Source organism: Lineus longissimus, chromosome 8 (genome assembly GCF_910592395.1).
Source record: "Lineus longissimus chromosome 8, tnLinLong1.2, whole genome shotgun sequence".
In the NCBI taxonomy this organism is placed as follows: domain Eukaryota; kingdom Metazoa; phylum Nemertea; class Pilidiophora; order Heteronemertea; family Lineidae; genus Lineus; species Lineus longissimus.
In genome coordinates, this window is record NC_088315.1 from 6,155,873 (window position 1) to 6,177,350 (window position 21,478).

At 40.4% G+C, this 21,478-nt stretch overlaps 2 protein-coding genes across 2 annotated transcripts; both read right to left on the reverse strand.

Moving 5' to 3' along the window:
- Nucleotides 1–494: 494 nt before the first annotated feature.
- On the reverse strand, nt 495–15,067 carry LOC135492537 (eukaryotic translation initiation factor 4 gamma 2-like). The gene is made up of 22 exons (XM_064779076.1): nt 15,025–15,067; nt 14,669–14,770; nt 14,345–14,393; nt 13,932–14,087; nt 13,524–13,626; nt 13,136–13,261; nt 12,327–12,393; nt 11,861–11,953; nt 11,315–11,484; nt 10,797–10,907; nt 10,256–10,466; nt 10,009–10,104; nt 9,572–9,873; nt 9,032–9,256; nt 7,434–7,612; nt 7,010–7,142; nt 6,525–6,783; nt 5,918–6,122; nt 5,520–5,631; nt 5,227–5,323; nt 4,759–4,880; nt 495–4,577 (listed from the first exon to the last, which is right to left on the reverse strand). The coding sequence occupies exons 1-22, from the start codon at nt 15,065–15,067 to the stop codon at nt 4,515–4,517; spliced, it is 3,024 nt and encodes a 1,007-aa protein (XP_064635146.1). The 3' UTR covers nt 495–4,514.
- Nucleotides 15,068–16,317: 1,250 nt separating this feature from the next.
- Nucleotides 16,318–21,143, reverse strand: LOC135492294 (pyruvate dehydrogenase protein X component, mitochondrial-like). Its single transcript, XM_064778664.1, has 8 exons — nt 21,004–21,143; nt 20,382–20,560; nt 19,711–19,925; nt 19,080–19,178; nt 18,686–18,920; nt 18,162–18,299; nt 17,546–17,769; nt 16,318–17,145 (listed from the first exon to the last, which is right to left on the reverse strand). Exons 1-8 carry the CDS (start codon nt 21,137–21,139, stop codon nt 16,866–16,868), a joined length of 1,506 nt encoding a protein of 501 aa, XP_064634734.1. The 5' UTR covers nt 21,140–21,143; the 3' UTR covers nt 16,318–16,865.
- Nucleotides 21,144–21,478: the final 335 nt, after the last annotated feature.

Sequence of the window (21,478 nt, forward strand, 5' to 3'; positions counted from 1 at the left end):
TTAGTAAATATTGATAAGAACCATATTTTATTCGACATAGTGACTTAATTTGATAAAGTATATGTGGGTTTATCAAAAGCCACCCCTTTATAAAAGTGGAATCGTCCACTGGGTCACATGATGGCGTAAAAATGCAAACATGAGTAATGTATTGTAATGCATTGGCCATTGTGCATAAATCATTGATTGACTGGGTGACGGGGAGGGGGCTGTCTCAGCAAGATCTTTTTCGAACCAAGACAAAAAAGTTCAGCAGTAGTCACAAAAGGAGGCGCTGCATTCGTTTGTCTCCATCGCAACTGGGTCTGGGCCAGAAAGACATCATTTTGAAACAAATGAGCATCATGATAGAATGTTACAATGTTCAGAAAATCAAAGGTCAAATAGCCTGCTTATATAAGTTTGATGAAGTTTAAACTTGGTGGAGAGACTGTTGGGTGTACCGTGTAGTTTAGGATGAGCCATTTATATCAAAGAAACACAAAAGAAAACAATTTCAATCATTCCATTCCAATTTATTACGTTTCATCACTCGTCATGAGATTCACTCTGTTACGACACAACCAAATCAACAAACACTGTATAAGAACTAAAATGTTTTAATATCAGGGTATAATTGAATCATTGAGTTAAACAAAAGGACCAAACTCCTTTTTCCTCAACTGCTGAAAAAGAACCCAACACAACAATCTTTAACTGACCTAATGATTATTTGTCCTGTATAGTTCTAGAGAACTGCTCACAAGGTCGCTTTCCTAACTTGAACCATTTAAAGTGCTGTAAATTATGATATTGAATAAAAACATAACACCTTCTCCTGAACAGTTTACCTTGGTGGAGTTGGACCCCTTCGTAATTCAATGATTCTATTGTCTGAAGCACCCACCCGAAAATGGGATATCAAAGCTTCACAAACCCTAGAAAAAATAAGCCATTTTCAAAGCAAATCCTTTTCAAAGTCAGCAAGGATTAAGAAAATGTCCCACGCAAAGCCTTGTGAACCGTTAAATTTCAGCACCTGGACCCATGGGGTTGATCGTCCTTGTACAAAATGGTGCAAAACCGAAAATCAGGTGCCATTTTAATTACTTTGAAGGTGTTTTTTTACTCTCAGTGGCAACAGTTCCATTCTTTTCGCAACAGAATAGACTTTTTAAAAATATAGATATGGTAATGGCCAGATTTTTGAGACCATGACAAACAGAGCAAAATGATTCGGAATATCACATGTATACACACATGCACGACAATTATTCTGATAAATGACTATTGTAATCAATGTGAAATATCTGACACCTCCCGGCGTCAAGAAGGTTAGGACAAAACGAAGAGTTCATCATTAAAACAATGCAATGAAAATGTGTCAACATGCTCCACCCCAACAGGGGCAAGTACTGTGGAGTCCATCTAGTTGTGATCGTGGCTCCTATAACATCACCGTTCTCACATTTTAAAAATGTGAATGCCAGTCATTGAACAGCATAACCTAGACCTTGTCACGAAAGGCAATCACATGATTAAATATGAGGACCAAAGATGATACAAACCAAGATTGTATGGATCTGCCAGAAGAAGTTAAAGTTGCACTGCTCTCAGTAGATGAGCATCACAGGGACAATATCATATCATCTTGCCTATTTAGAACCAAACACAACATTCAAATTACAAATATATTTGGATTAATTAAAAGGAAGAATTCTAAGATTTATACAATGTGAGAAAATTCCTACGTGCTCTAAGAATTACTGGTATTAACACCAACAGTGTGTATGGATTCAGTAGTTAGTTTGCGCACATATTCTGGCGCATACCAGAATTTACTGAAACTCTGAACTGCTCAATAGTGCTTAGTGCTGGTTCGGCAGATCTGCTCTTCTTCCTTTACAGAGAGACTAAAGGCAACAGCCAGGTGGGCCAGATGAGTTTTAAAACGTTGCTGACTATTTAATCCTTTGGGTCAACATTTAAAAGCAAGAAATAGGAATGAAAGACAACTATTCTCTTTATCTACGTAACTATGAAAGCACTAGAAATGCATCCACTCTGACAGCAACTGAGAACATGAAAACAAACAAAAGAGTGATTATATATTATGACTATTAACATGATAAGAAGACAGGGGTTTCAAATTCATACCAAGTGCCATATAGTAATTGTGAGTACATGTTGTGCTGCAATCCACCTCGCCTCAAGTTGAGAGCAGGATAAAACAATGAGATGTTTCCTGTTTGTCATTATTACCACAATAGTGATAACCAAACTCAATAGACAACACCAAAGTTCAGACCTCACATCGATATCATCACCGCAAAACCCTGTCCCTGTTGGTTTAGGCGGTGTGCATGAAAAAGCGATTTTCATCGACTTGTCATCAGGCTTGCGTTAACAACTCGAGGTGAGATGGAATATGGAAGATGCCATAGTACAATGCAAATATATAAAATGAGACGAGAAATTCATGTACTTTTCACAAGCCAAGAATGGATTTGAAAAAAAAGTGGACTGGAAACAATTGGCACTTAACATTAATTACAGTGGTGCATTGAATTCTTAACAAAAAAGATTGAGAATCTTATGTTGGCCTTGCACAATGTAATTATTACTTCAATGACTGAAGCAAATGCCGTGTCCCTATAAAGGCGACTGATTTGAAATGAAATGAAATTCCCTTTTAGCAATTTCAACCCTTCACGGCAATATAAAGTACTGTACCTGAAGTTTTTCAAAGAAAATGAGTTGAAAGTCATGGCTTCTATACCAATAACTAATATGGTATGAGTACAATGACATACATAGTTGATCATGATGTTTATGTGACATTCATATGTTCATTATAACAGTATGTGACAAGATTTTACCAAAGAGTATCACAATTCTGATGATATATCTGACTATGTTGTTCACACAATTTTACTAGTAACAAAAGAGCCAACACCACATTTGCGCCCAGCAGGTACCGAGCACAATAATCCATATCATAAAATCTTGTTAAAGAACACCATTGAATTGTATGAGCATACACTAGAATACTAGCAGTACCCAATCATCCCTACAGCACCATCATGGACTACAATGTCATATCTGCTTGTAATAAATTCGTGTTTTGGGTAGTTTCATTACAGTAGCCAAGGGATGGAAAGGTGTGGAAGAGTTAAGAAAGGCATTCACTCCCACAAACACCACCAGGGGTCCTTGTTCCACGCACCGCTCCTCCTGAGTGACATTCTAAGTCTTTGTATCAGTAGAGTTTGTCAAATAAATCCTCATCAGATTCAATTGTTTATCATTCGAACATGCAATCCTAAGGTTCAGTGAAATCCATCGTCACCATAACGTGAAAACGATATCCTACGTGTGAACAGGAATGAATAATAGCCAAGCAGGAGTTACTATTCCTGAAGTTAAAATTCGTATAATCCAGTCACATGCCAACATCCCATTATTGGCATTTAGTCAGAAGTCTTTGAAGCCTACAGCCTCAGATAATCACTTAATCAGTCTGTGCATCCCGAGTAATGTCCTTATCTCGTTTCTGTACAGCCACTCCATTAAATAAAACGAGGCCTTTGCATGAAACGTCTGACACATGTCCTCCGTGGAACAAAGAGACAAGGAACCACCTGGTGTGTAGTTTCGGTACAATAATATAGAGAGAGTGAATTTTGATTGTTTGGGAAGTTGTCAACTTCCATGAGCCAAGATTGTGTAAGAAAGAATTCCAACTGCCATATGACATGCCATACTGTCAAGTTGGTAGTAGAAAAACGTAAACTGAGTTTTGAAAATCTTAAGTTGATATCTTGTTGCATCAAAATTTTGCTGCTCCAAATTTCAAAATATGTGGTGTTCAACCTTTGTGGGAAGTAAATTTAAGCAAAAATATATCTAACGAGGTCATATATTTTTGAGATAAAGCTTTAAATAAATTCTTGGTTCCGACCACCCACATTCAGGTCAGGCCTTAATCATTATTGATTTCACAAGTATCAGCAAAATTTCGAGGCACAAGTAACCACAATTATATCAGATTTTCTTCACATCAAAATGAAATGTACAAATTCCACCACTAATTCGTTTATCTAGGAGCTAAAAAATGACAATACTGGTGTTAAAAATCAAAAACTAACCACAGAAATTTTTACAATGATCTTTCATATTTTCGACAAATATTCTAAAATTTTAAGCATGATCTCTTCAAACAGCATCAGCTGGACAAAACAGCAACAGACAGTTCTTTCTCCACTTTTAATCCATCACACAGCCCCGTTTTGATTCAAATCAAGGCCCCAAAATAGGCCAAAGACCGTCCGTGCCGAGAACTTGGCCAGAAATTATACATGCCTCAAAATAGGCAGCAGAATGTTCTCAGGGTCATCAAGCCTCGATAGTTCACCGCTATCCACAGTCTTGGTATCAAGCAGGGGGGACAGACATTAAATTTTGCAGTCTTTGCTCCCCGTAAGGGCAACCCGGCTCTTAGTCAATCTTTCCCAGTTGTGTTGTCGTAATCGGTTTTAGTTGTCATCATCGTCTGACTCTTCTTCAGCTTGTTCCAGCCACATCAGCCATTGGTTCACCTGGAAAGACCGACAACAATCCATTACATTTCATAAGATTTTTACATTCTTACACAACAACAAAATATTTATATTGAGACATAATCAGCCAATTACCCCATGGCACCGACTCATAATGAGAAGCAACAAATTCTCAGTGAGTATGAATGCAGAAGAAGTTGAAGAAATCATGCAACCTTACCTGGAACAATGCTTTTCCTTTACCAGGATACTCATCATTAATCTCCTCCTTCCACTTGAAGAACGCCTCCTCTTCAACGATCTCGAGGTCATAGAAATACATGAAGAATCGCAACAGCATTCCTGAAATGAAAAAGAATAAGAAATCCATGTAATACATGACAATTTGTTCCAATTATGTGTTGAAGATGGGGTCATTTGGTCAAAATGGTGCTGTGCCGGAAAACGCACTGATAGGTGTTACTGCCAAAGGGGAAGACCTGAGACAAAGTGTCCCAAATCAGCTGTTGGCAGAATATGTGGATTCACTGCAGGCTGTAGTAATACAATGCGTGTTTTATGCTTGAACAGTGACTCACTGACATAGCACCTCTATTCCAGCTCCTTCGTTGAGTTGCCCCTGATGGCAGACTAATCAAAGCCAAAGACTTGAAGTCGTGACTGAAGAAAATGAAACCATTCGACATACCTTTTGGAAATCCACTACTGTGGCTATGAACCTGCAGTGCATACAACACACTGACCTGGAGTTCAGCGTGGTCATGGAGGAACATCTGTAGGACTCCCTAGAAGAGATGAAAGAAGAATTTAGGGAAAGAATCAATTCAACCAAAAGACCCATCTCAATCTGAACTGCCATGTTCGGCTGAAGAAACACAAGTACGACCTTATTGAACAGCCTATCAACACTGCAACTCAGCTTTTAACTTGGAGTTATGCCAACAAAATTAGCCAGGGTACTCTTGCAGGCCTTAGACATACCTTAAACTTGGTCATGAGTTCCTTCTCCTTATCCAGCAGGTTCTTGTCTGGCAGTACATTAGGGTCGCCCCCCTCTGGTAGACTACTCTCCCTCGTAATGTACCGTAGTAAGCTGAAAGTCGGATGAGGAGATATGAAGTCATTGAAATATTTCTTTTGAGAACTTTAAAACTGGCTTTTCACTACTTTATACTCATCAAACAAAACTAAAATCAATCCCCGCCACCTCCAAGGGTTTTGGTTCAAACGCTGGCCAGGGTGTTTCAACCCAAAAGCCAACATCCTCCATCAAAGAAAATAGGACAGCTCATCATCAACGATCCAGCCTCACTGTCCACTGCAAAATGACTTTTCAGAAGTTGGGCAAAAAGAATTCAGCCAACAGAATCACAACTTACAGCGTGGCGAGTATATTGACAAATCCCTTATCACGATGAAGTCTCTGATCAACGTTCTCTTTGATCCACTTGTACAGGTTGCCTGCGTTGGGATCTTTCTGGATCTGTCGCCACAAGTCGTTCTGGATGCGTAACATTGGGAATAGGAAGCTCAGGCCTCGGTCTTCAAGAATCTCCATCATTTTCTCTTTGTTACGATCAGATTCTGAAATCGTTTCATGGATATTATTATCTACATCACAATCTTTAACAAAAATTAACTTTTCTATGGCCCCTTTGCAAGTCCTTTCAAGATTGCAATAAGAGGACCTCTGGAGAATCTAGCTGCAAAGACCTTAAATCTTTGGAACAATCTACAGTGGAACCTCTGTTAGCAGACACCTCTCTATTAAGGACAACCTCTCTATTCAGGACACTAGTTTTCGTCCCAAATTGGTTGTTTCCATTCAATTAGACCTCTCTAATCAGGACACCTCTCTATTAAGGACAGCACTTATCAGTCCCGAGGGTGTCCTTAATAGAGAGGTTCTACTGTATATGTAGTAAAGAAGTGCAAGAAGCAACAGCCACTAGAACATGGGACTGAAAAGTTCCAACCTCCTCTTACCTGGTAGCATGTTCTGTAAGTTAATCTTGCTCTCGGTGTACTGCTTGTACAGCCAGTCCTTGTTGTTCATCTTGTACATCTGTTGCATACACAGCATGAAGAGCGGGTAGTAGTTCCCGTTCTCCATCGGTTCGCACAGATCAACCAGAGTGATGATTTCATCAATCACCGAGCGTGCCGCAAACTTTGCAACGTACGAACGAACCAAAGGAACATCGACTTCAAGTTCGGACATCTGAGCGAGTATACAATTGAAAGCCTGAAAGTAGAGGTAAGATTATGTGACTTTCAAGTGGGAAATATGAAGGACATGGCTAAATTCACAACACTGAGACAAACGAAAGCAGTACCCACCCACAGCTGGTAGCTGTGGCATAAATTGGACACCAAGAGGAAATGTACTGTGCAGAGACTGGCCATGTTCATACCAGGCGGAACAACAGGGCAGGTCTTATGGCACCAAAATAGGGTTTCACACAACTTACATCCATAAAATGTTCCGAGTAAATGACATTTTCTGCTTTCATTGACGACACAAGCTTGCTGACGGCAGCTCGGTCGTTGTCAGTTTTGTCAATGGTCTTGATCATCAGGGAAGTCACCAACTCTGGGAAATACCTGCAAGCGCAAAAATACGTCAAATAAGTTCTCTGATTGAAAAAGAATCCCATGGTTAGAGCTAGTATTTCTAGTTTCACCTTACCATGTTTCAAACAGGTTTTCACATTCTGTTTTTAAGTGACATTATTAAAGGCAGCGACTAACTCTTCAGTTTTTCTGTTTTTTTTGGTAAAGTTGCTATATGTTGTGCTCACTGTGCAGTCTAAGATACTTTTATTTTCACGAGCTCGCCTAACTGCACAGACAGATATCAAAATGTCACAAAAAACTTGGTCTTGAATATCTTACTTCTTTGGGACTCTCCAATCCCTGATAGTTTGCACGGCCTCCTCCACATTAGTATTCTCCAGATAACTGGTCAGCACCTCATCCAGAAGCTTCATGGCCTCTTCCTTACTGGGGGCCTGCTTTTTGTCGCGTTTATTCTTCTCAGAGTGCGTCGGGGCCTGCTTAATTTGGATCACTTGCTGCAACAGGAAACGTGAAGCCAAAGGTCATGATAAGTACACAAGTATGAAATGGCCAGGGCCATTGTGCTCACCTCATGTGGAGGAAAGATGGATAAAGAGCATGGTATTGTGTCATGTAGTGTTAGGTTTGATGTAGGTCCAAGCAATTACAATTTCCCCAAAATGGCCAATTTACAGTACATTCGACCTCTGTGACCTTGAAAAGTAGGTCAAATCAAAGAAGACCCGGGTGACATATTGAATGGTTGTTAGAATTAGATGTACCTATGATATAAAATTGGTGCCAATCGGGCAAGTCATTACTAGGAATAATGGCATTTTGAAGAATTTAGGATTTGGCCCCCTCCCTGGAGGCCAAACGGCAAATCAGATCGCACCAAACTTCGGTACCTGAGATCACCTGACCAAGGGGTACATGTGTACTTAATTTGTGATCAATAGTCATTGCAGTTAAGAAACGTGCCATAGTTACGGCCTGACGGCGAATTTACACCATTTGACCTCTGTGACCTTGACAAGAAGGTCAAATTAAAAACCTGTGTGACATATACTGTATGGTGGTTAGATGTACCCATGATATCAAATTGGTGGCAATCGGGCAAGAAGTTAAGGAATAATCACATTTTTAAGGTTTTGGGATTTTGCCCCCTGGTGGTCAAGTGGTGAATCATATTGGACCAAACTTCGGTCCCTGAGATCACCTGACTAAGGGGTAAATGTGCACCCAATTTGGTATCAATAGTCATTGCAGTTTAGAAATGTGCCATCGTTACATCCTAACGGCCAATTTACACCATTTGACCTCTGTGACCTTGAAAAGGAGGTTAAATCAAAAACCCGGAGGATATATGATGCACCTTTGCTAGAAGTACCTACCATATTTTTTTCAAAATTTCCCGACTACTATTAAGGGAGATATTGCATATTTTCACTTTTAACGTTTGGCCCCCTGGTGGCCAAACCATGAAACGAATCGGACCGAAACTTTGTCTCCAGGGTGTCATTACATAAGGGTACACGTGTACCAAGTTTCAACTCAATAGCTCTAACGGTTACGAAACGTGCCCTGCTAACGGACGACGGACGACGACGGACGACGACGACGACGACGACGACGACGACGACGACGACGACGGACGACGGACGCCACGGTATGGGATAAGCTCACCTCTGCTAAGAGGTGAGCTAAAAAAGCAAGTTAAAGTTTAGGGTTTATAGTTTGATATCAACTATGGTCGAGGTTTATATCATTCATCCATTTCTGCAGCATTTTTTGACTTCAATCCATAGCCTTCAACCTGCTGCAGTAGCCTACGAGGTCTTGGTTGTCATCACCACAGTTTTGGACCATCTGATCTGATAAGCACCAAAGGTTAGTGCTACTCGATACTTATAATGTATTTTCTGTCAACCTACCTGTTTGGGCATGAGTGGGTTGATAATTGGCATGTCGCCCTCGTTCCGCTCATTTGGCAACGGCGCCAATGGCGGCGTCTGACTGTTATTCTGAACCTGTGCAGACATCGGTAACATGCTTGGCGTCCCGGGTTTGAACATCATGAAGTTCTTGGCCGGTCTGAGGTTGATCTCACCCTCGCCTGACCCGACTTTCTTCATGAACCGTGGGGGCAAGTCTCGATTCTGGAGTTAGAAGTAGCATGTTACAAAGGGTCATAGTAATCCTGACAGAGAGGTGCCAATCCTGCCAAAACCTCATTAGATATTACAATATCAAGAATGCTAAACACAGTAATACTGAACAGTGTTCCTCACATGGTTTCGACTGATCTCCACTGGGATTTATGAGTGGGAGTTATGAGTGGGAGTGGGAGTTCTTGAATATCTTACTTCTTTGAAACTCTCCTTTATAGATTCTGAGAAAGAGAAAATGCAATATACAGGTGTACTTTTTATCAAACTCCCCCAAAGTCAATGATTCAGAGCAAGCATACTTACTGGTTTTTGTTGTGGTTGTGGCTGCTGTTGTTGTTGTTGACTGTTCGTGTTCTGTTGTTGATCGAAGTCCTGATTCTGGTTATTGTATTGTCCAGGTTGAGGCGAGTGATTATTGAACTGTCCTGGTGACCCCCGGTGGTCGTTATGATTCTGACCACCGCGCCCGCGATAATTGCCGCCTCGATTCTGTTGTTGTTGTTGGTAATTTCCGCGTTCTCGTTCTCCTCTGTCACTTCGATCACTGCGGTCTCCACCATTTGAACTACCTTCCTGGCGCTGTTTCCCGTAGTTAGGAAAGAAGCCTGAAATAAAAGTTCATTTGTAACGCAACATCAAATCGGAACTACTAAGGAGGAGGTCCTCTGGGATCTCATCCGATGAATTCAAATTCAGTTTACTTTACGATCCATGATGTTACAATAAAACCATCTTCCTACCTTGATTTCTATTTCTGCCCATGTTGTTATTGTCAAATGCTGGGTTGTACCCATCCATAGTAATAACGCCTGGGCCGGTGCCCATTCCAGCTGTATCTGAAATAGGAGAAGAACAACGTCTGTCAGCTCCAAGGGTGTAGTGCATAAAGAGGTTCTGCAGTACCATTATGGTAAGCTCACTAAAGGACTAAAGGTGTTGCATATCTTCCAGCCATACTATCACAATGACGACAATCAAAACACCTACCCATCATACCCGGAGTGAAGGCATCAAGCATGCCTATCCCTCCTCGCTGTGTCTGTCCTGGCATCCCATTCCGTCCAAACAGATTCCCAGAGCTGCGTACAGGATTACTTGAGGGGGGCTGCAAGTAAATCCCAAAGTCTCGTGCAGCCTCCTCCCTAATCTGTTGGATTGTCCTCGGAGCATTGTCAACCAAATTCTTGCGTGGCACCCACTGAAAACGTATTAAGCAGTAATGAGTGATTCGGTAAACAAAAAGCCATCACAAATTGTGCCTTCCCCATCCCCGCACCGGTGCAGTGTATTCATATGCTGTCATTACCAACATACACTTTCATTTTATAAACCTGCTGACAAGGACATCTATGTGCAAGTGCAATACACAGACAAGCAAGCAAGTTTTTTGAAAGGCATTCATCGTTTTTTATATGACTTCCATGATGGTTTGAGCTTTTTGGTACATCGTATATATTTTAAAATCTCAAAATAGCCCAGTTCTGTAAGAGGCAACACCTACATGTATTCAGAGATTTGGATTCCTTACCTTGCACCTCCTAAGATCCACTATGTCCTGCAGCATGAAACGGTTGCGTGCAGGCAGGAGTGGGTTCATTGCAAACCCTTGGATACGGGTAAAGTATTGATCCATCCATGACTGAAAACACAAAAGGAATTCTGAATAATTTTAAATTGTTAAGTAATACTAATAGTAATGAATCCATTTTCAGCAGGCATGTGTCCAGAGTGGATGCCCAGATACCGTATTTAGGCACATTAAAAAAAAATCTCAATCAGTTTGAAATTATTAAATTAATAAGAATATTGTTGGTGTCCAACAGTATAGATAAAACAGCACTTGAGTTCTGAGAAGCAAATCATAACTTAGATCTAGACTCTAAACGATTCTGACATTGTCAATATCTAACCCATGGCAATAATGCTGAGCTGAGCTGTAATTTTTTACTTTCAAAGAGTCACAAAGTAGGAGGCAGAGTTGCAAGAACCATGGTAATTTTTGGGCCTACCATCTACGACAGTTCAGAGTTCAGACATCAGGCTTACCTTCGCCTTATTGGTGTCAAGGCGTCGGCCAACTGTGCGCATTATCTGACAGAGGCATTCCAAGTCCTCTGCCATATCCTGCACCCCAGTTCGTCTTTTCTTCTCCAAAAGCTGCTTAATGCATTTATGTAAAATCCCCTCGTGTAACATCTCCAATTTGCCAAGTTCACCTGAAAAGCAGAAATGCCACGGACACATCACAAAATGGCTTCCATTTTATATAAAGTTCAGCGACTTACTTGAATGTTGGAAAAAAGGCCAACCTATTTCATGCAAAAAGGTTATGATTGCCATTATTCCTAATGAGAGAACCAGCTAGACCTTGCTGAGGGATGGTCCATAATTATTAATGTGTTTCACAATCTGAACACCCTCTTCTAAATTTCCAGAAGAAACACTCTTATTCAACTGCATTCAGCTGACAACTAACAGGGCTCATCACAACAAGCAACCCTTTGACTTCCCAATCATGAGGCGGCTGCCTTTCCACTTGGCTGTAACAATCGCACACAAAAACGCCATATTGAGTGTTGAATGCATACTTACCAATAAATTTGATGTTCCCGAGCATCTTCTTCTTGGCAATTTGGTACTGTTCATGTTCTTCATCACTGAATGGGCCTTCCAGCTTATCATAAGCTGAAACGAATCAGATTTGCCTCTCTCAGTCAACTAATGATTTCATAGTACGGGTGTATGTAATAAAGAGTGAAACAGTCCTCTTCATTATGGCATTAAGTCATCATAGTTCAGGACAAGACCATGGAGCTTCGAACAATGACCGAGTTTGCCATGTGGGCACTTAATTTTCCCCAGTGATGTGCTGGTCACACATGTCACATGAAGCACACAATCAATAACCAACTCCCTTCAAACATTTTCAGTTATGTGTGAAAAGTTGCTTCATAAATAGTGCCCATACATCATTCCTTTGTGATTCATTGGAATAGGCCTTGGTCTATGATGAGGTCACCCGTTGAGGTGTTATTAAGATCAATCAATATATCCTTACCTTCCCGAGCCCGGGATCTGTTTTCGAATTCATCTTGGCACTTGTTCAACAACAAGCGCCGAAAGGTCTGAAGAGACAGAGGATGACCAACATTAGTAAGGAGCCAATGCAATGAATATCATATCAATTTACGAAATCAAGGAAGGACAGAATTGGATACACCACTTTGTATTGGAAAGACATGTCAAAGCTAATTTGTCCCCCCCCCCTCACACACACACACAGTTGACAGACCTCAGAAAACACACCAAAACACAAAGTGGGTAGACAGGTACTTTTTTATGGTTTGTACGTCAGCAGGCCAGCATGAACAATGCGATAGGCAATCAGTGAAAATTATTATTTTGATAAGTGAATCTGTTTTAACAATCACCATATGGTAATAATACCTTGGTAATCAAAGTCTCCTCTAACACATCCCATTAGAGCATATCTTTCTATCAACACTAACGACTCTCCTATTCGTATTATGTATTAACAGCACAATCATTACAAAACTGGACTCTGATATTTAGCAAAAAATGTCAATAATGTTGCCACGACAACCATATACCATACCAACATAATGGTGTCAGGTTACTTCACAACTCAAGGATGTGCTGCAGCTGGAAAATTACTTCCATAGCTATTTTAAGATAATCGACTGATTTTGCCTATGAACTTGTCTATGAACAGACATAGCCTGGGGCCACAGTTGGATAAAGTGTACCACCTACACGAAGGGGTCCCACCTCTCGCGTTTGATGTAAAGAGAATCAGTATTGAATCATCCGAAATGCCTCACATTCGGTTCAAGTTTGGTTACTCACAGTTGGTCTACTCACAGTTATAGTAGAATCTGGAGGCTCGAAGTTTGGCGCATCCTCACATAGACGGTGACATAGTTGAGCGTAAAGGCTACTGTACTTGGGCTCATCAAGAGCCTTCTCAAAAATCTGGAAGGAAAAACAAGAGCTTTGATATCTCCAATGCGAGAAAGTCTGATACATGGTAAGATCCAAACAGAGCACACAACACCCAGCTATTTCCAGTGTCAATGACTGTAAAGCAGAATTTTGGAGACTGTGAATCCTATTGTGGTGGTCTCCTCCTTGGTAAAAGACAGGAGTCACTCGGCCACTAACCAACTGGTCTCTACTCCAAATTGTGAATGTTAGTTGGGTGCCACTCAAGAGGAAAATGAAGCGGCCTACTTACCAACAAAATGATTCCCTTCAGAATCAGCTTTGACTCGATGCCTACATTAAGAAGTTCAAGGCTTAACTTATCGAACTTATCAGGAGTAAGTTTATTGAGAATCCTGAAAAGAAATACATTTTTGTACAGACATATTTACAACATAGTAACACAAATAATGACATCACAAAACAGGACTGTTCTGTCTGTTTATCCATGTCTTGTAAGGGGGCCTCATTTGAGTTGACTGAGATTGAGAAGTGGTTTTTCAGTACAAACAATGTCAATGGTATGGCAAAAGGTCCACAAGGAGCAATAGAACATTCATTGATGATGATAAGACTTAACAAGTTGCGAGACAGACTCAATTTCTTTTATATTATGTAATTATGAAAGAGAACAAAATGAAGAAAAAAATGTTTTACTCACCCACGGACACGTCTAAATACAGAGTCATTTCTGTCGTCATTTGCTGTACCTGACTCCCGTTTAGCAACAACATTGCTTGGTGGCACCCATCTTTGGTTAGCTGGATTAGGGGAAGCGGAGTTGGGAGATCTAGAATATTGGGGTGGTCTCTCGTCCCTGAAATATGAACACAAAGATTGTTGATTAAGATGGCACAAAGACTATAAAGAAGATAAATGACATTCCTTTGACAATCATAAAGCTCGGGTAGCTTGTAATCAAGTATGCTTTGTACACGTACCTGCTTCTCCAGTTTCCACTTGCACTTCCAGTTTCTGTTCTCATTACACCTACTAGTATTCTGTACATTAACAGGAACACAGTTGGCGAGTACAAAGTCCACTGCAGACTGATTGTGAAGCAAGTTGTCTAACTTATTATATCCAGAAACTGAGTAACTGACAGCGACAGGTTTCAGTTTGGCTGAGACAAGACAATGGATTAGTTGACATGATTGCAATTACATCATATAGCTTGGCCCAAGCAGAGCATACAAATCAGTGAACTGACATCATTATGCTCTGTGAATAATGAAGCTGATGAAAACAAATAACAGTAATTAAGGCCTGGATAGCCACTCACTAGAGTCACTATGGTTGTCGACTTAGTTTACCAAAAGCTCTGGACAAGTCTCAGCAGCAGAGTAAGAAGATGTGCCAGATTCATTCGCTTATCTGATTATCGTACGGATTACTCACCTTCCTCCCACACGTCGAGAAGCACCACCCTGTCCTCTCTGGTAGTCCAGTATTCTGGTAGATGTGGCAACCGCTCAGAAGAAAAGGGGAATATAAAATAACCTGAAAACAAAGACGGAATAAACTTGAAATTCTTCTCCTTCAATGAGTTCACTCCTTCAGTTGATCCTGGATCATTGGATGTACTCAAATTACTAGTATCAGTATCTGGAGATGGGTAGGCACTTCAATTTAATTAGCCTTGATACACAACCAGTTCATTTTGGGTACGTCGGGCAGGCCAAGCTGGGTTGCTTCAATGGCTACATTCAGATTCATCAAGGACGATCTTGAACTCTAGTTCGAGAAAGACAAACCAGAACAAAAAACCCAGAAGCACTCTCGATCAGAACACGTCATGTCAGAAGGCCTAAGCCACCTACGGACACTGCCTTCGCCGGCACGCCGCACGGGTTTACAATTCCCCCCCGGGGGCCGAACAAACTTGGTCGAAATCGTCCACGCAGACGTCGAAGTGACGTACAGATGAGAGTTCAACTTCCTTCTAAATTTTGTATTAAAACATCCATGGTGGTGTTAACATCATGTTAACTATCAACGTGAGTTGGCCTACTCAAGCATGTCAAGATGTACATGATTCACGCAGAAACACAAAACATAGTGTATTATGTACACAAACACTACAACCAAGCAATCAACACAAAAGAAATCCGGATCAGGATTGTGAAAAATGTTGAACTTTGGGTTGTAAATAAAGCTACTTTCCGATACAAAGATTGCAATCAGACAGCACTAAACAAAGTGGAAATATGTATATTTTACATGGTTATTGGTAAACAGCAAATAAAATGAGGAAAAATAGAGAAATTATGACATTTTCTTACCCTTTTTCACGGCAACAAAAGTAAAAATATGGAGGTTGCGAAATTGTCGTAGAGCAATCCCACAATCCTCTCTAATTGGGGGTTTCCGGTCGCTGAAAAGATTGTGCTGCTATCTAATGTCAAAATGACGAACTGAAAAAGTGTCCTGTGTCCTTCGCTTTTGGGAGAAATGGTTGTGTCGAACAAGCAAGCCTATACCAGGTCTATGTCCTCATGGCTTAAATGAAGAAATCGTTGAGGCTTTGATAATTAATTGCAATGCCTGCTGTAGAAAATCCAGCAGGCTGTTGCCAGTATTGAGAGTGTTACTACCTGGGAACCTCAGGTCGCAATGTCACAACCTGTCGAGCCTTCATCAATTTGCAAGATCCGAGAGGACTATTGAATAATTATTATTGTAACCAGTAATAGTTGATTACATAATAGCCAAGTATTAGTCAAGCAAGTGGGGCGAATAGACATGCCAAAGATATCTGATACCCATGTCACATCATGTCTTTGCATCTTATTGGCTCATGTAGTCACAACCAAGTCTGCCAAGTCAGTCGACTGATATTTGAACCGTAATGCAGGAGCATCAAAAGGACACCACATATGAACCCTGGGAACAAAACAGAGATTCGATGGTGTCAGATGATACAGTGACAGTAGCCGGGTTGTATATGAGAAGATGGTGGCATTTGTAGACCACCAGGTGGTTTTGCTGGTTTGTTTATATAGCAAATATATGCAATTATGTGCAAAAAATCAACAACAGAATTATGCTCAACATCAATTATAACTTTAATGACTCTAATGTACACTCATTGGTACAAGTTATATACAATAATTATGTACTACCAAAATAGCATACTTTCATAAATAATTCTTCAACTAATCAACCAATAAAAGACATCGACATGGACTTGAATTTCTCAGAAGCACTGCTGTACGTGTTGCTTGTCTTGAGATATCAAAAATGCCCTAAGGTCTAAGATTAAGAAGCCATTTGCCAAGAACAGCAGTTTCACTGAGCGCAAGCACCCATTATTAAGTATCGATGCTTTATGCATTAGACTGTTAGTGGATGACGCCATTGGCACCAATTTTTTTTACCTGGTACAACCTGGTAAGTACAAACAAAATTACTGGGTTCTTGCAGTATACAGAGAATTTCTGGATGTAATGTACAACTGTTTTCCTAATGTATTACATACAAACTGACCATCACTTGGCCATCCACTGCTTCACGAAAGGGAGCACAATATAAGTTTTAAAACATTGCAAACATGCATTTCTGTATGATTGGTTAGATATTCATTAGTCTTTTAATCTCATGAGAACTGTTCTGCTTGCTCCTTGCGATGACGTTTTCCTCCAACTAGCATTTTGAAGGGATTCTCCATTAAATCTCTAAATTCTTCCAGATATTCTGCAGCGAGTAAGTCATCTACTATCCTGGCATCTGACGACAGTGTGACGGTCATCATCGTCTTGGGTTTCCCATTTGTGTCAAGTTCAAGTGTTGATGTACCTATTGCCATGATACTCGCTTGTGGTGGGTTGATTACAGCTGAGAACTCTGTGATGCCAAACATACCAAGATTTGAGATCCTGAAGAAAAAAATTCAAAAAAACTTGTGAAAATCTCACAATGACAAATCCGAAGTTAGTTTGTGCGCATCAGTTTTGTTCCAAAATGAGCCTCATCATGACAGGCAATTTGTGACACGACATATATGGATGAATGGAGTACAAACTGACGTCTTCATAACATTACAAAGTCATAATTACATGTATGATATCCTGCAGATCAATTCCCAAATGAGAGGATACATTTAAGTTGCCATTTTCTTTCCCAAAAGCTTTCCAACCTCAGAAATACAGAGACGGGAAACAGCCAGATAAAGATCTTGCTGAAGGTTTCTGGTCACTTATATGCAATAATATTGTATTCATAAATGCACAAGCAAGCTTTATCATCATTCTGTGAAAGTTACAGATCTGTACTTACGTGAATGAACCCCCTTGAAACTCATGAAGTTGAAGTTTACCAATCCTAGCTCTGCCAGCAAGATCTCTCACTTTTTCTGAAATGTCCTGTACCCCTAGGCTGGCAGCATCGGTGACAATAGGTGTAATCAGTCCATTATCTGTTGCCACAGCAACTGAGATGTCTACAGCAGCCAGTTGACGTGGTGCTTCCCCTCCCCATACAGCGTTTACTTCTGGGACGCGCTAAAAAGGACATATATTACATACGGTTTTTAGAATGCAGAATCAATTTCATTGCATTGCAACCATACGATGATGCACACTGTTCAGTTTATCATAAACATTTTCACAGAATAAGGGTGATGGCATAATCAGCAACAATGGGTGATATGAATAAAGGCTAGCAAATCCTTTTACTTCAATTTTGTACAGAAAGGCCTAGTGTAAATGTACATGGAGTTTTAGATAAAAGCATTTACTACTCTTTATTCATATCACCCAATGAAAAGCCAGAAAAACTTCCAATTTTACACAGCAATTATTCAAATTCAGGATGTCAGTCTGATCACTGATGAGAATGCATTGGAACTACTTCCCTTACTGATCTCATACAAAACTAGAACTCTGCAACTTACCTTCAATGCAACTGCACAAGCCTTGATTATGAAGTCATTGACAGACACCTTGATACCATCGTTTTTCAACTGTTTACGTAATTCTATAAGGTTCTTCATATTACAGCTTGTAGTACTATAAGTATGAGGCACTGTTTGCTGAAACAACATCAAATGGATATATAAACAAATAGGAGAGAAACTTACTCAGTTGGAAACTTTCAGGACGTTACAGACATCATCGGCCGTCTTCAACTAATACAGACGTAGTGTCTCATAAACAAACTGCTGATCAGTCTTCCTGGAGGTCAAATCTTCATGAACTTACTCAGTTGAGGAGTTTTGATTGTCATTTACAAGGGTACAAAGAACAGTTCTGATAGGATGGACAATCCATTTTGCACTAACAGATTTTCTCTGCTTGAGACTACCAGGCAAAAATTGATAGATTTTTACAAAAATAGGTACTATCAATAACACATTGCTTGCCTTGACGTAATGTGATGATGTGGTGCAGTGTGATATAGCAATTGTTCCATCCCTACCTTTGACTCGGTCAACCTCTTAGCTATTGTTCGACGCATACTGGTTAGTTCCTTATCTTCAAAGTCAGCGCCAGCAGGAGGTGGTGGTGGGGAAGCGACCGGCGTTGGAGTCACAGGAGCAGCAGCAGGGACAGGTGCTGCCACAGTGGCCGGTTCAGCAACTGGTACAGACACTGGAGCGGTTGTGTGATCTACTGGTTTCAGGTTATTCTCATTCACAAACTTTAAAACATCCCTGCAAAGATTACAAACTTTTACAAAATCTTTCACTAATCTTTTCCAGGAGTAGATAAAACTGAAGAATGTCTATATTTAGGTTTGTTTTCGGCTTTGAATGGCAATCTCCCAAGAGGCTGAAACAGTTCTTTTTACAAAATATAATAATGACATTTACCCTTTCATAACTGTATTACTTGGCCCACTCGGGGTTACATCCTTGATATTTATTTGATACATTTCCAGTAGCTGTTTCACAGCTGGTCCAACCAGATGCCTGCAAAGAATAACTTAATCTTTAGCAACCTTTCAAAACAGTTTTGAAACTCATTAAAAGGCTATTTTTCTGCAAATTGTTGACGCAGGCTTCTCTTTATTTTGGGAAATTTTAATTCTTGTAACCAAGGGATGCCAAGGGACAACAACAAAATTCTGATCAAAAGCAATATTATCACTACCTCTCAATTCTAAATTCAAAACCTGAGAATACAACAATTTATGATGTTTTTTAAAAGCATGGATTTACAGATATGTGACCCCGCACATCAATCCAGGGATTAAGTCGCATTTTGGTCATATTGAGTTAAACATCTCTTCAAATCCCTTAGGCTTCAAGCTTCATTTTGGTACCACCCCAACTTCATTATCTTATTTGGTTACAAAGTTATGACTGTTTGAAAAACGGCATTTCAACATCTTTCTCTATTAATTCCATTGCTTTTATCCTTGTTTTCTCAATACTTTCCAATGCGACTTAATCCCTGGTTTGATGTGCGGGGTCACATATGTGACATAATTTTCAATCTTACCCATCTCCATAGAGCTCAGTCCCGTGAGCTAACGGACTAGTTGGAGCTGCTTTTGATGCTGGACTAGGACTAGCTTCTGCCTCTGTAACAGCTGCTGTTGGAGCAGCTGCATCCACCTCCTCTGCTGGTATCTCAGCATTTTGCCAGTCGTCACCTTCTTCAACCATAACAGCTATCAAAGTTCCAATCTTGACATCTTTTGAGTTTTCTGGTTTCTGAAAATGAGAGCATCGATTAGTTTGTAAACAAATCACAAACATATCCTGATACTGAGTAGCAGGAGAGGTTGGGTCATTACAGCATTGCACTTAGAGACTCTGAAGGGAGCTCTCCGACTGTTTGTCAGTTTATGTTTACCGAAGTCCTTATCCATTAACAGCAGTCTGGTATAACAGTTCAAATTGTCTACTTCACAGAAAGCACTGATAAAATACCATGAGTGTATAGCATGAATCCTTGCTTATGTTCTATTTGCTTATTTTCAACTCCACAACTCCTCAGGTAACAAAAGACAATGGTGAATGCATGAATGGTCCTAACTACCATAGTCAGTGTGTCACTGGTAGTGACCCCCCACCCCCTCCTTCGCTGGGCAAAAGATTTCGATTGGCAACTTGATCATCACATTCCTATCTTAGTATAGTAGTAATCTAGTAGCACAGTAGCCTTACCAAAATCTTTGCCAAAGTACCTTCATCATCAAGTTCAAACGCTACCACCGCCTTGTCTGTTTGAATCTCACACAGGATATCACCAGGTGCTATTGGGTCGCCTTCCTTTTTGTAATATTTCAAGATGGTCCCTTCTTCCATGGTTGGCGATAACGAAGGCATCTTGATGCCGATTGCATCTGAAAATGTACAGATACTGTGAAAAAATGGTTACAGAATGGTAAAAATCACTTTGGGACCATTAAATTTGTTTTTTTAAGAAAAAACTAACTTCAATGAATACGCCAAAGTAGTTTTTCATGTTTTTGCACCAACAGCAGCCGGCCACGCCCCCACAGCCATGGCATACAGCTCAGCTTATCACTATCAGACTAATTTGACAGTACTAAATCTATCCGAAAGTGTTAAAAAACATGTTCAAGAATATCTGTGTACAATTTGATGATTTAGAGTAGAGGGTGGAAAGTTGTCGACAGATGACAGCCCTCTTTCACATGACATTGACCAATGTCACACACACAGTACACATTGATTGAAAATGTACACGAGAAGAGAATGAGCACATAGATAATCTCTGCACAACTTTCCTCTCATTTTGCAATGATGTCCCAACGGATCTTACCAAAGAGTGTGGGTGATGTATGAAGATGTGTAGTTTTATCATTGTAAAGTTTGTTTAGACGATTAGCACCAAGGAATCTGGTAGACCATCTGATTTTTGATGCAATTTTTGGAAAAAACTGCAACCGGTTCGCCATCTTGGATCCGCGATTTATTACATCCTCGATGTACACTTTGAGGGATGGCGGAGTTCTTCTAGTAATAACACTACAGGTGACGCCACCATTAGTTCATGAGTTCCTATAACGCGGGAAATACGAATTCGCACACGTGGCCTTGGTTACCAGTAGTTTTTAAAAATGGGATGACGCGTCGTCGAGTCATCGAGTCGAATACCACAAGCCTCTCATGAACTGTGACAGAGACAGTAGGTCGAGTGAGGTGAGCCAATGATAGTCACCATCGTCGACGCTTGGAGAATGGAAGAGGCTAGAGAAGCAGGTCCAGGACAGATTGCCGCGAAAATTTATAAATAG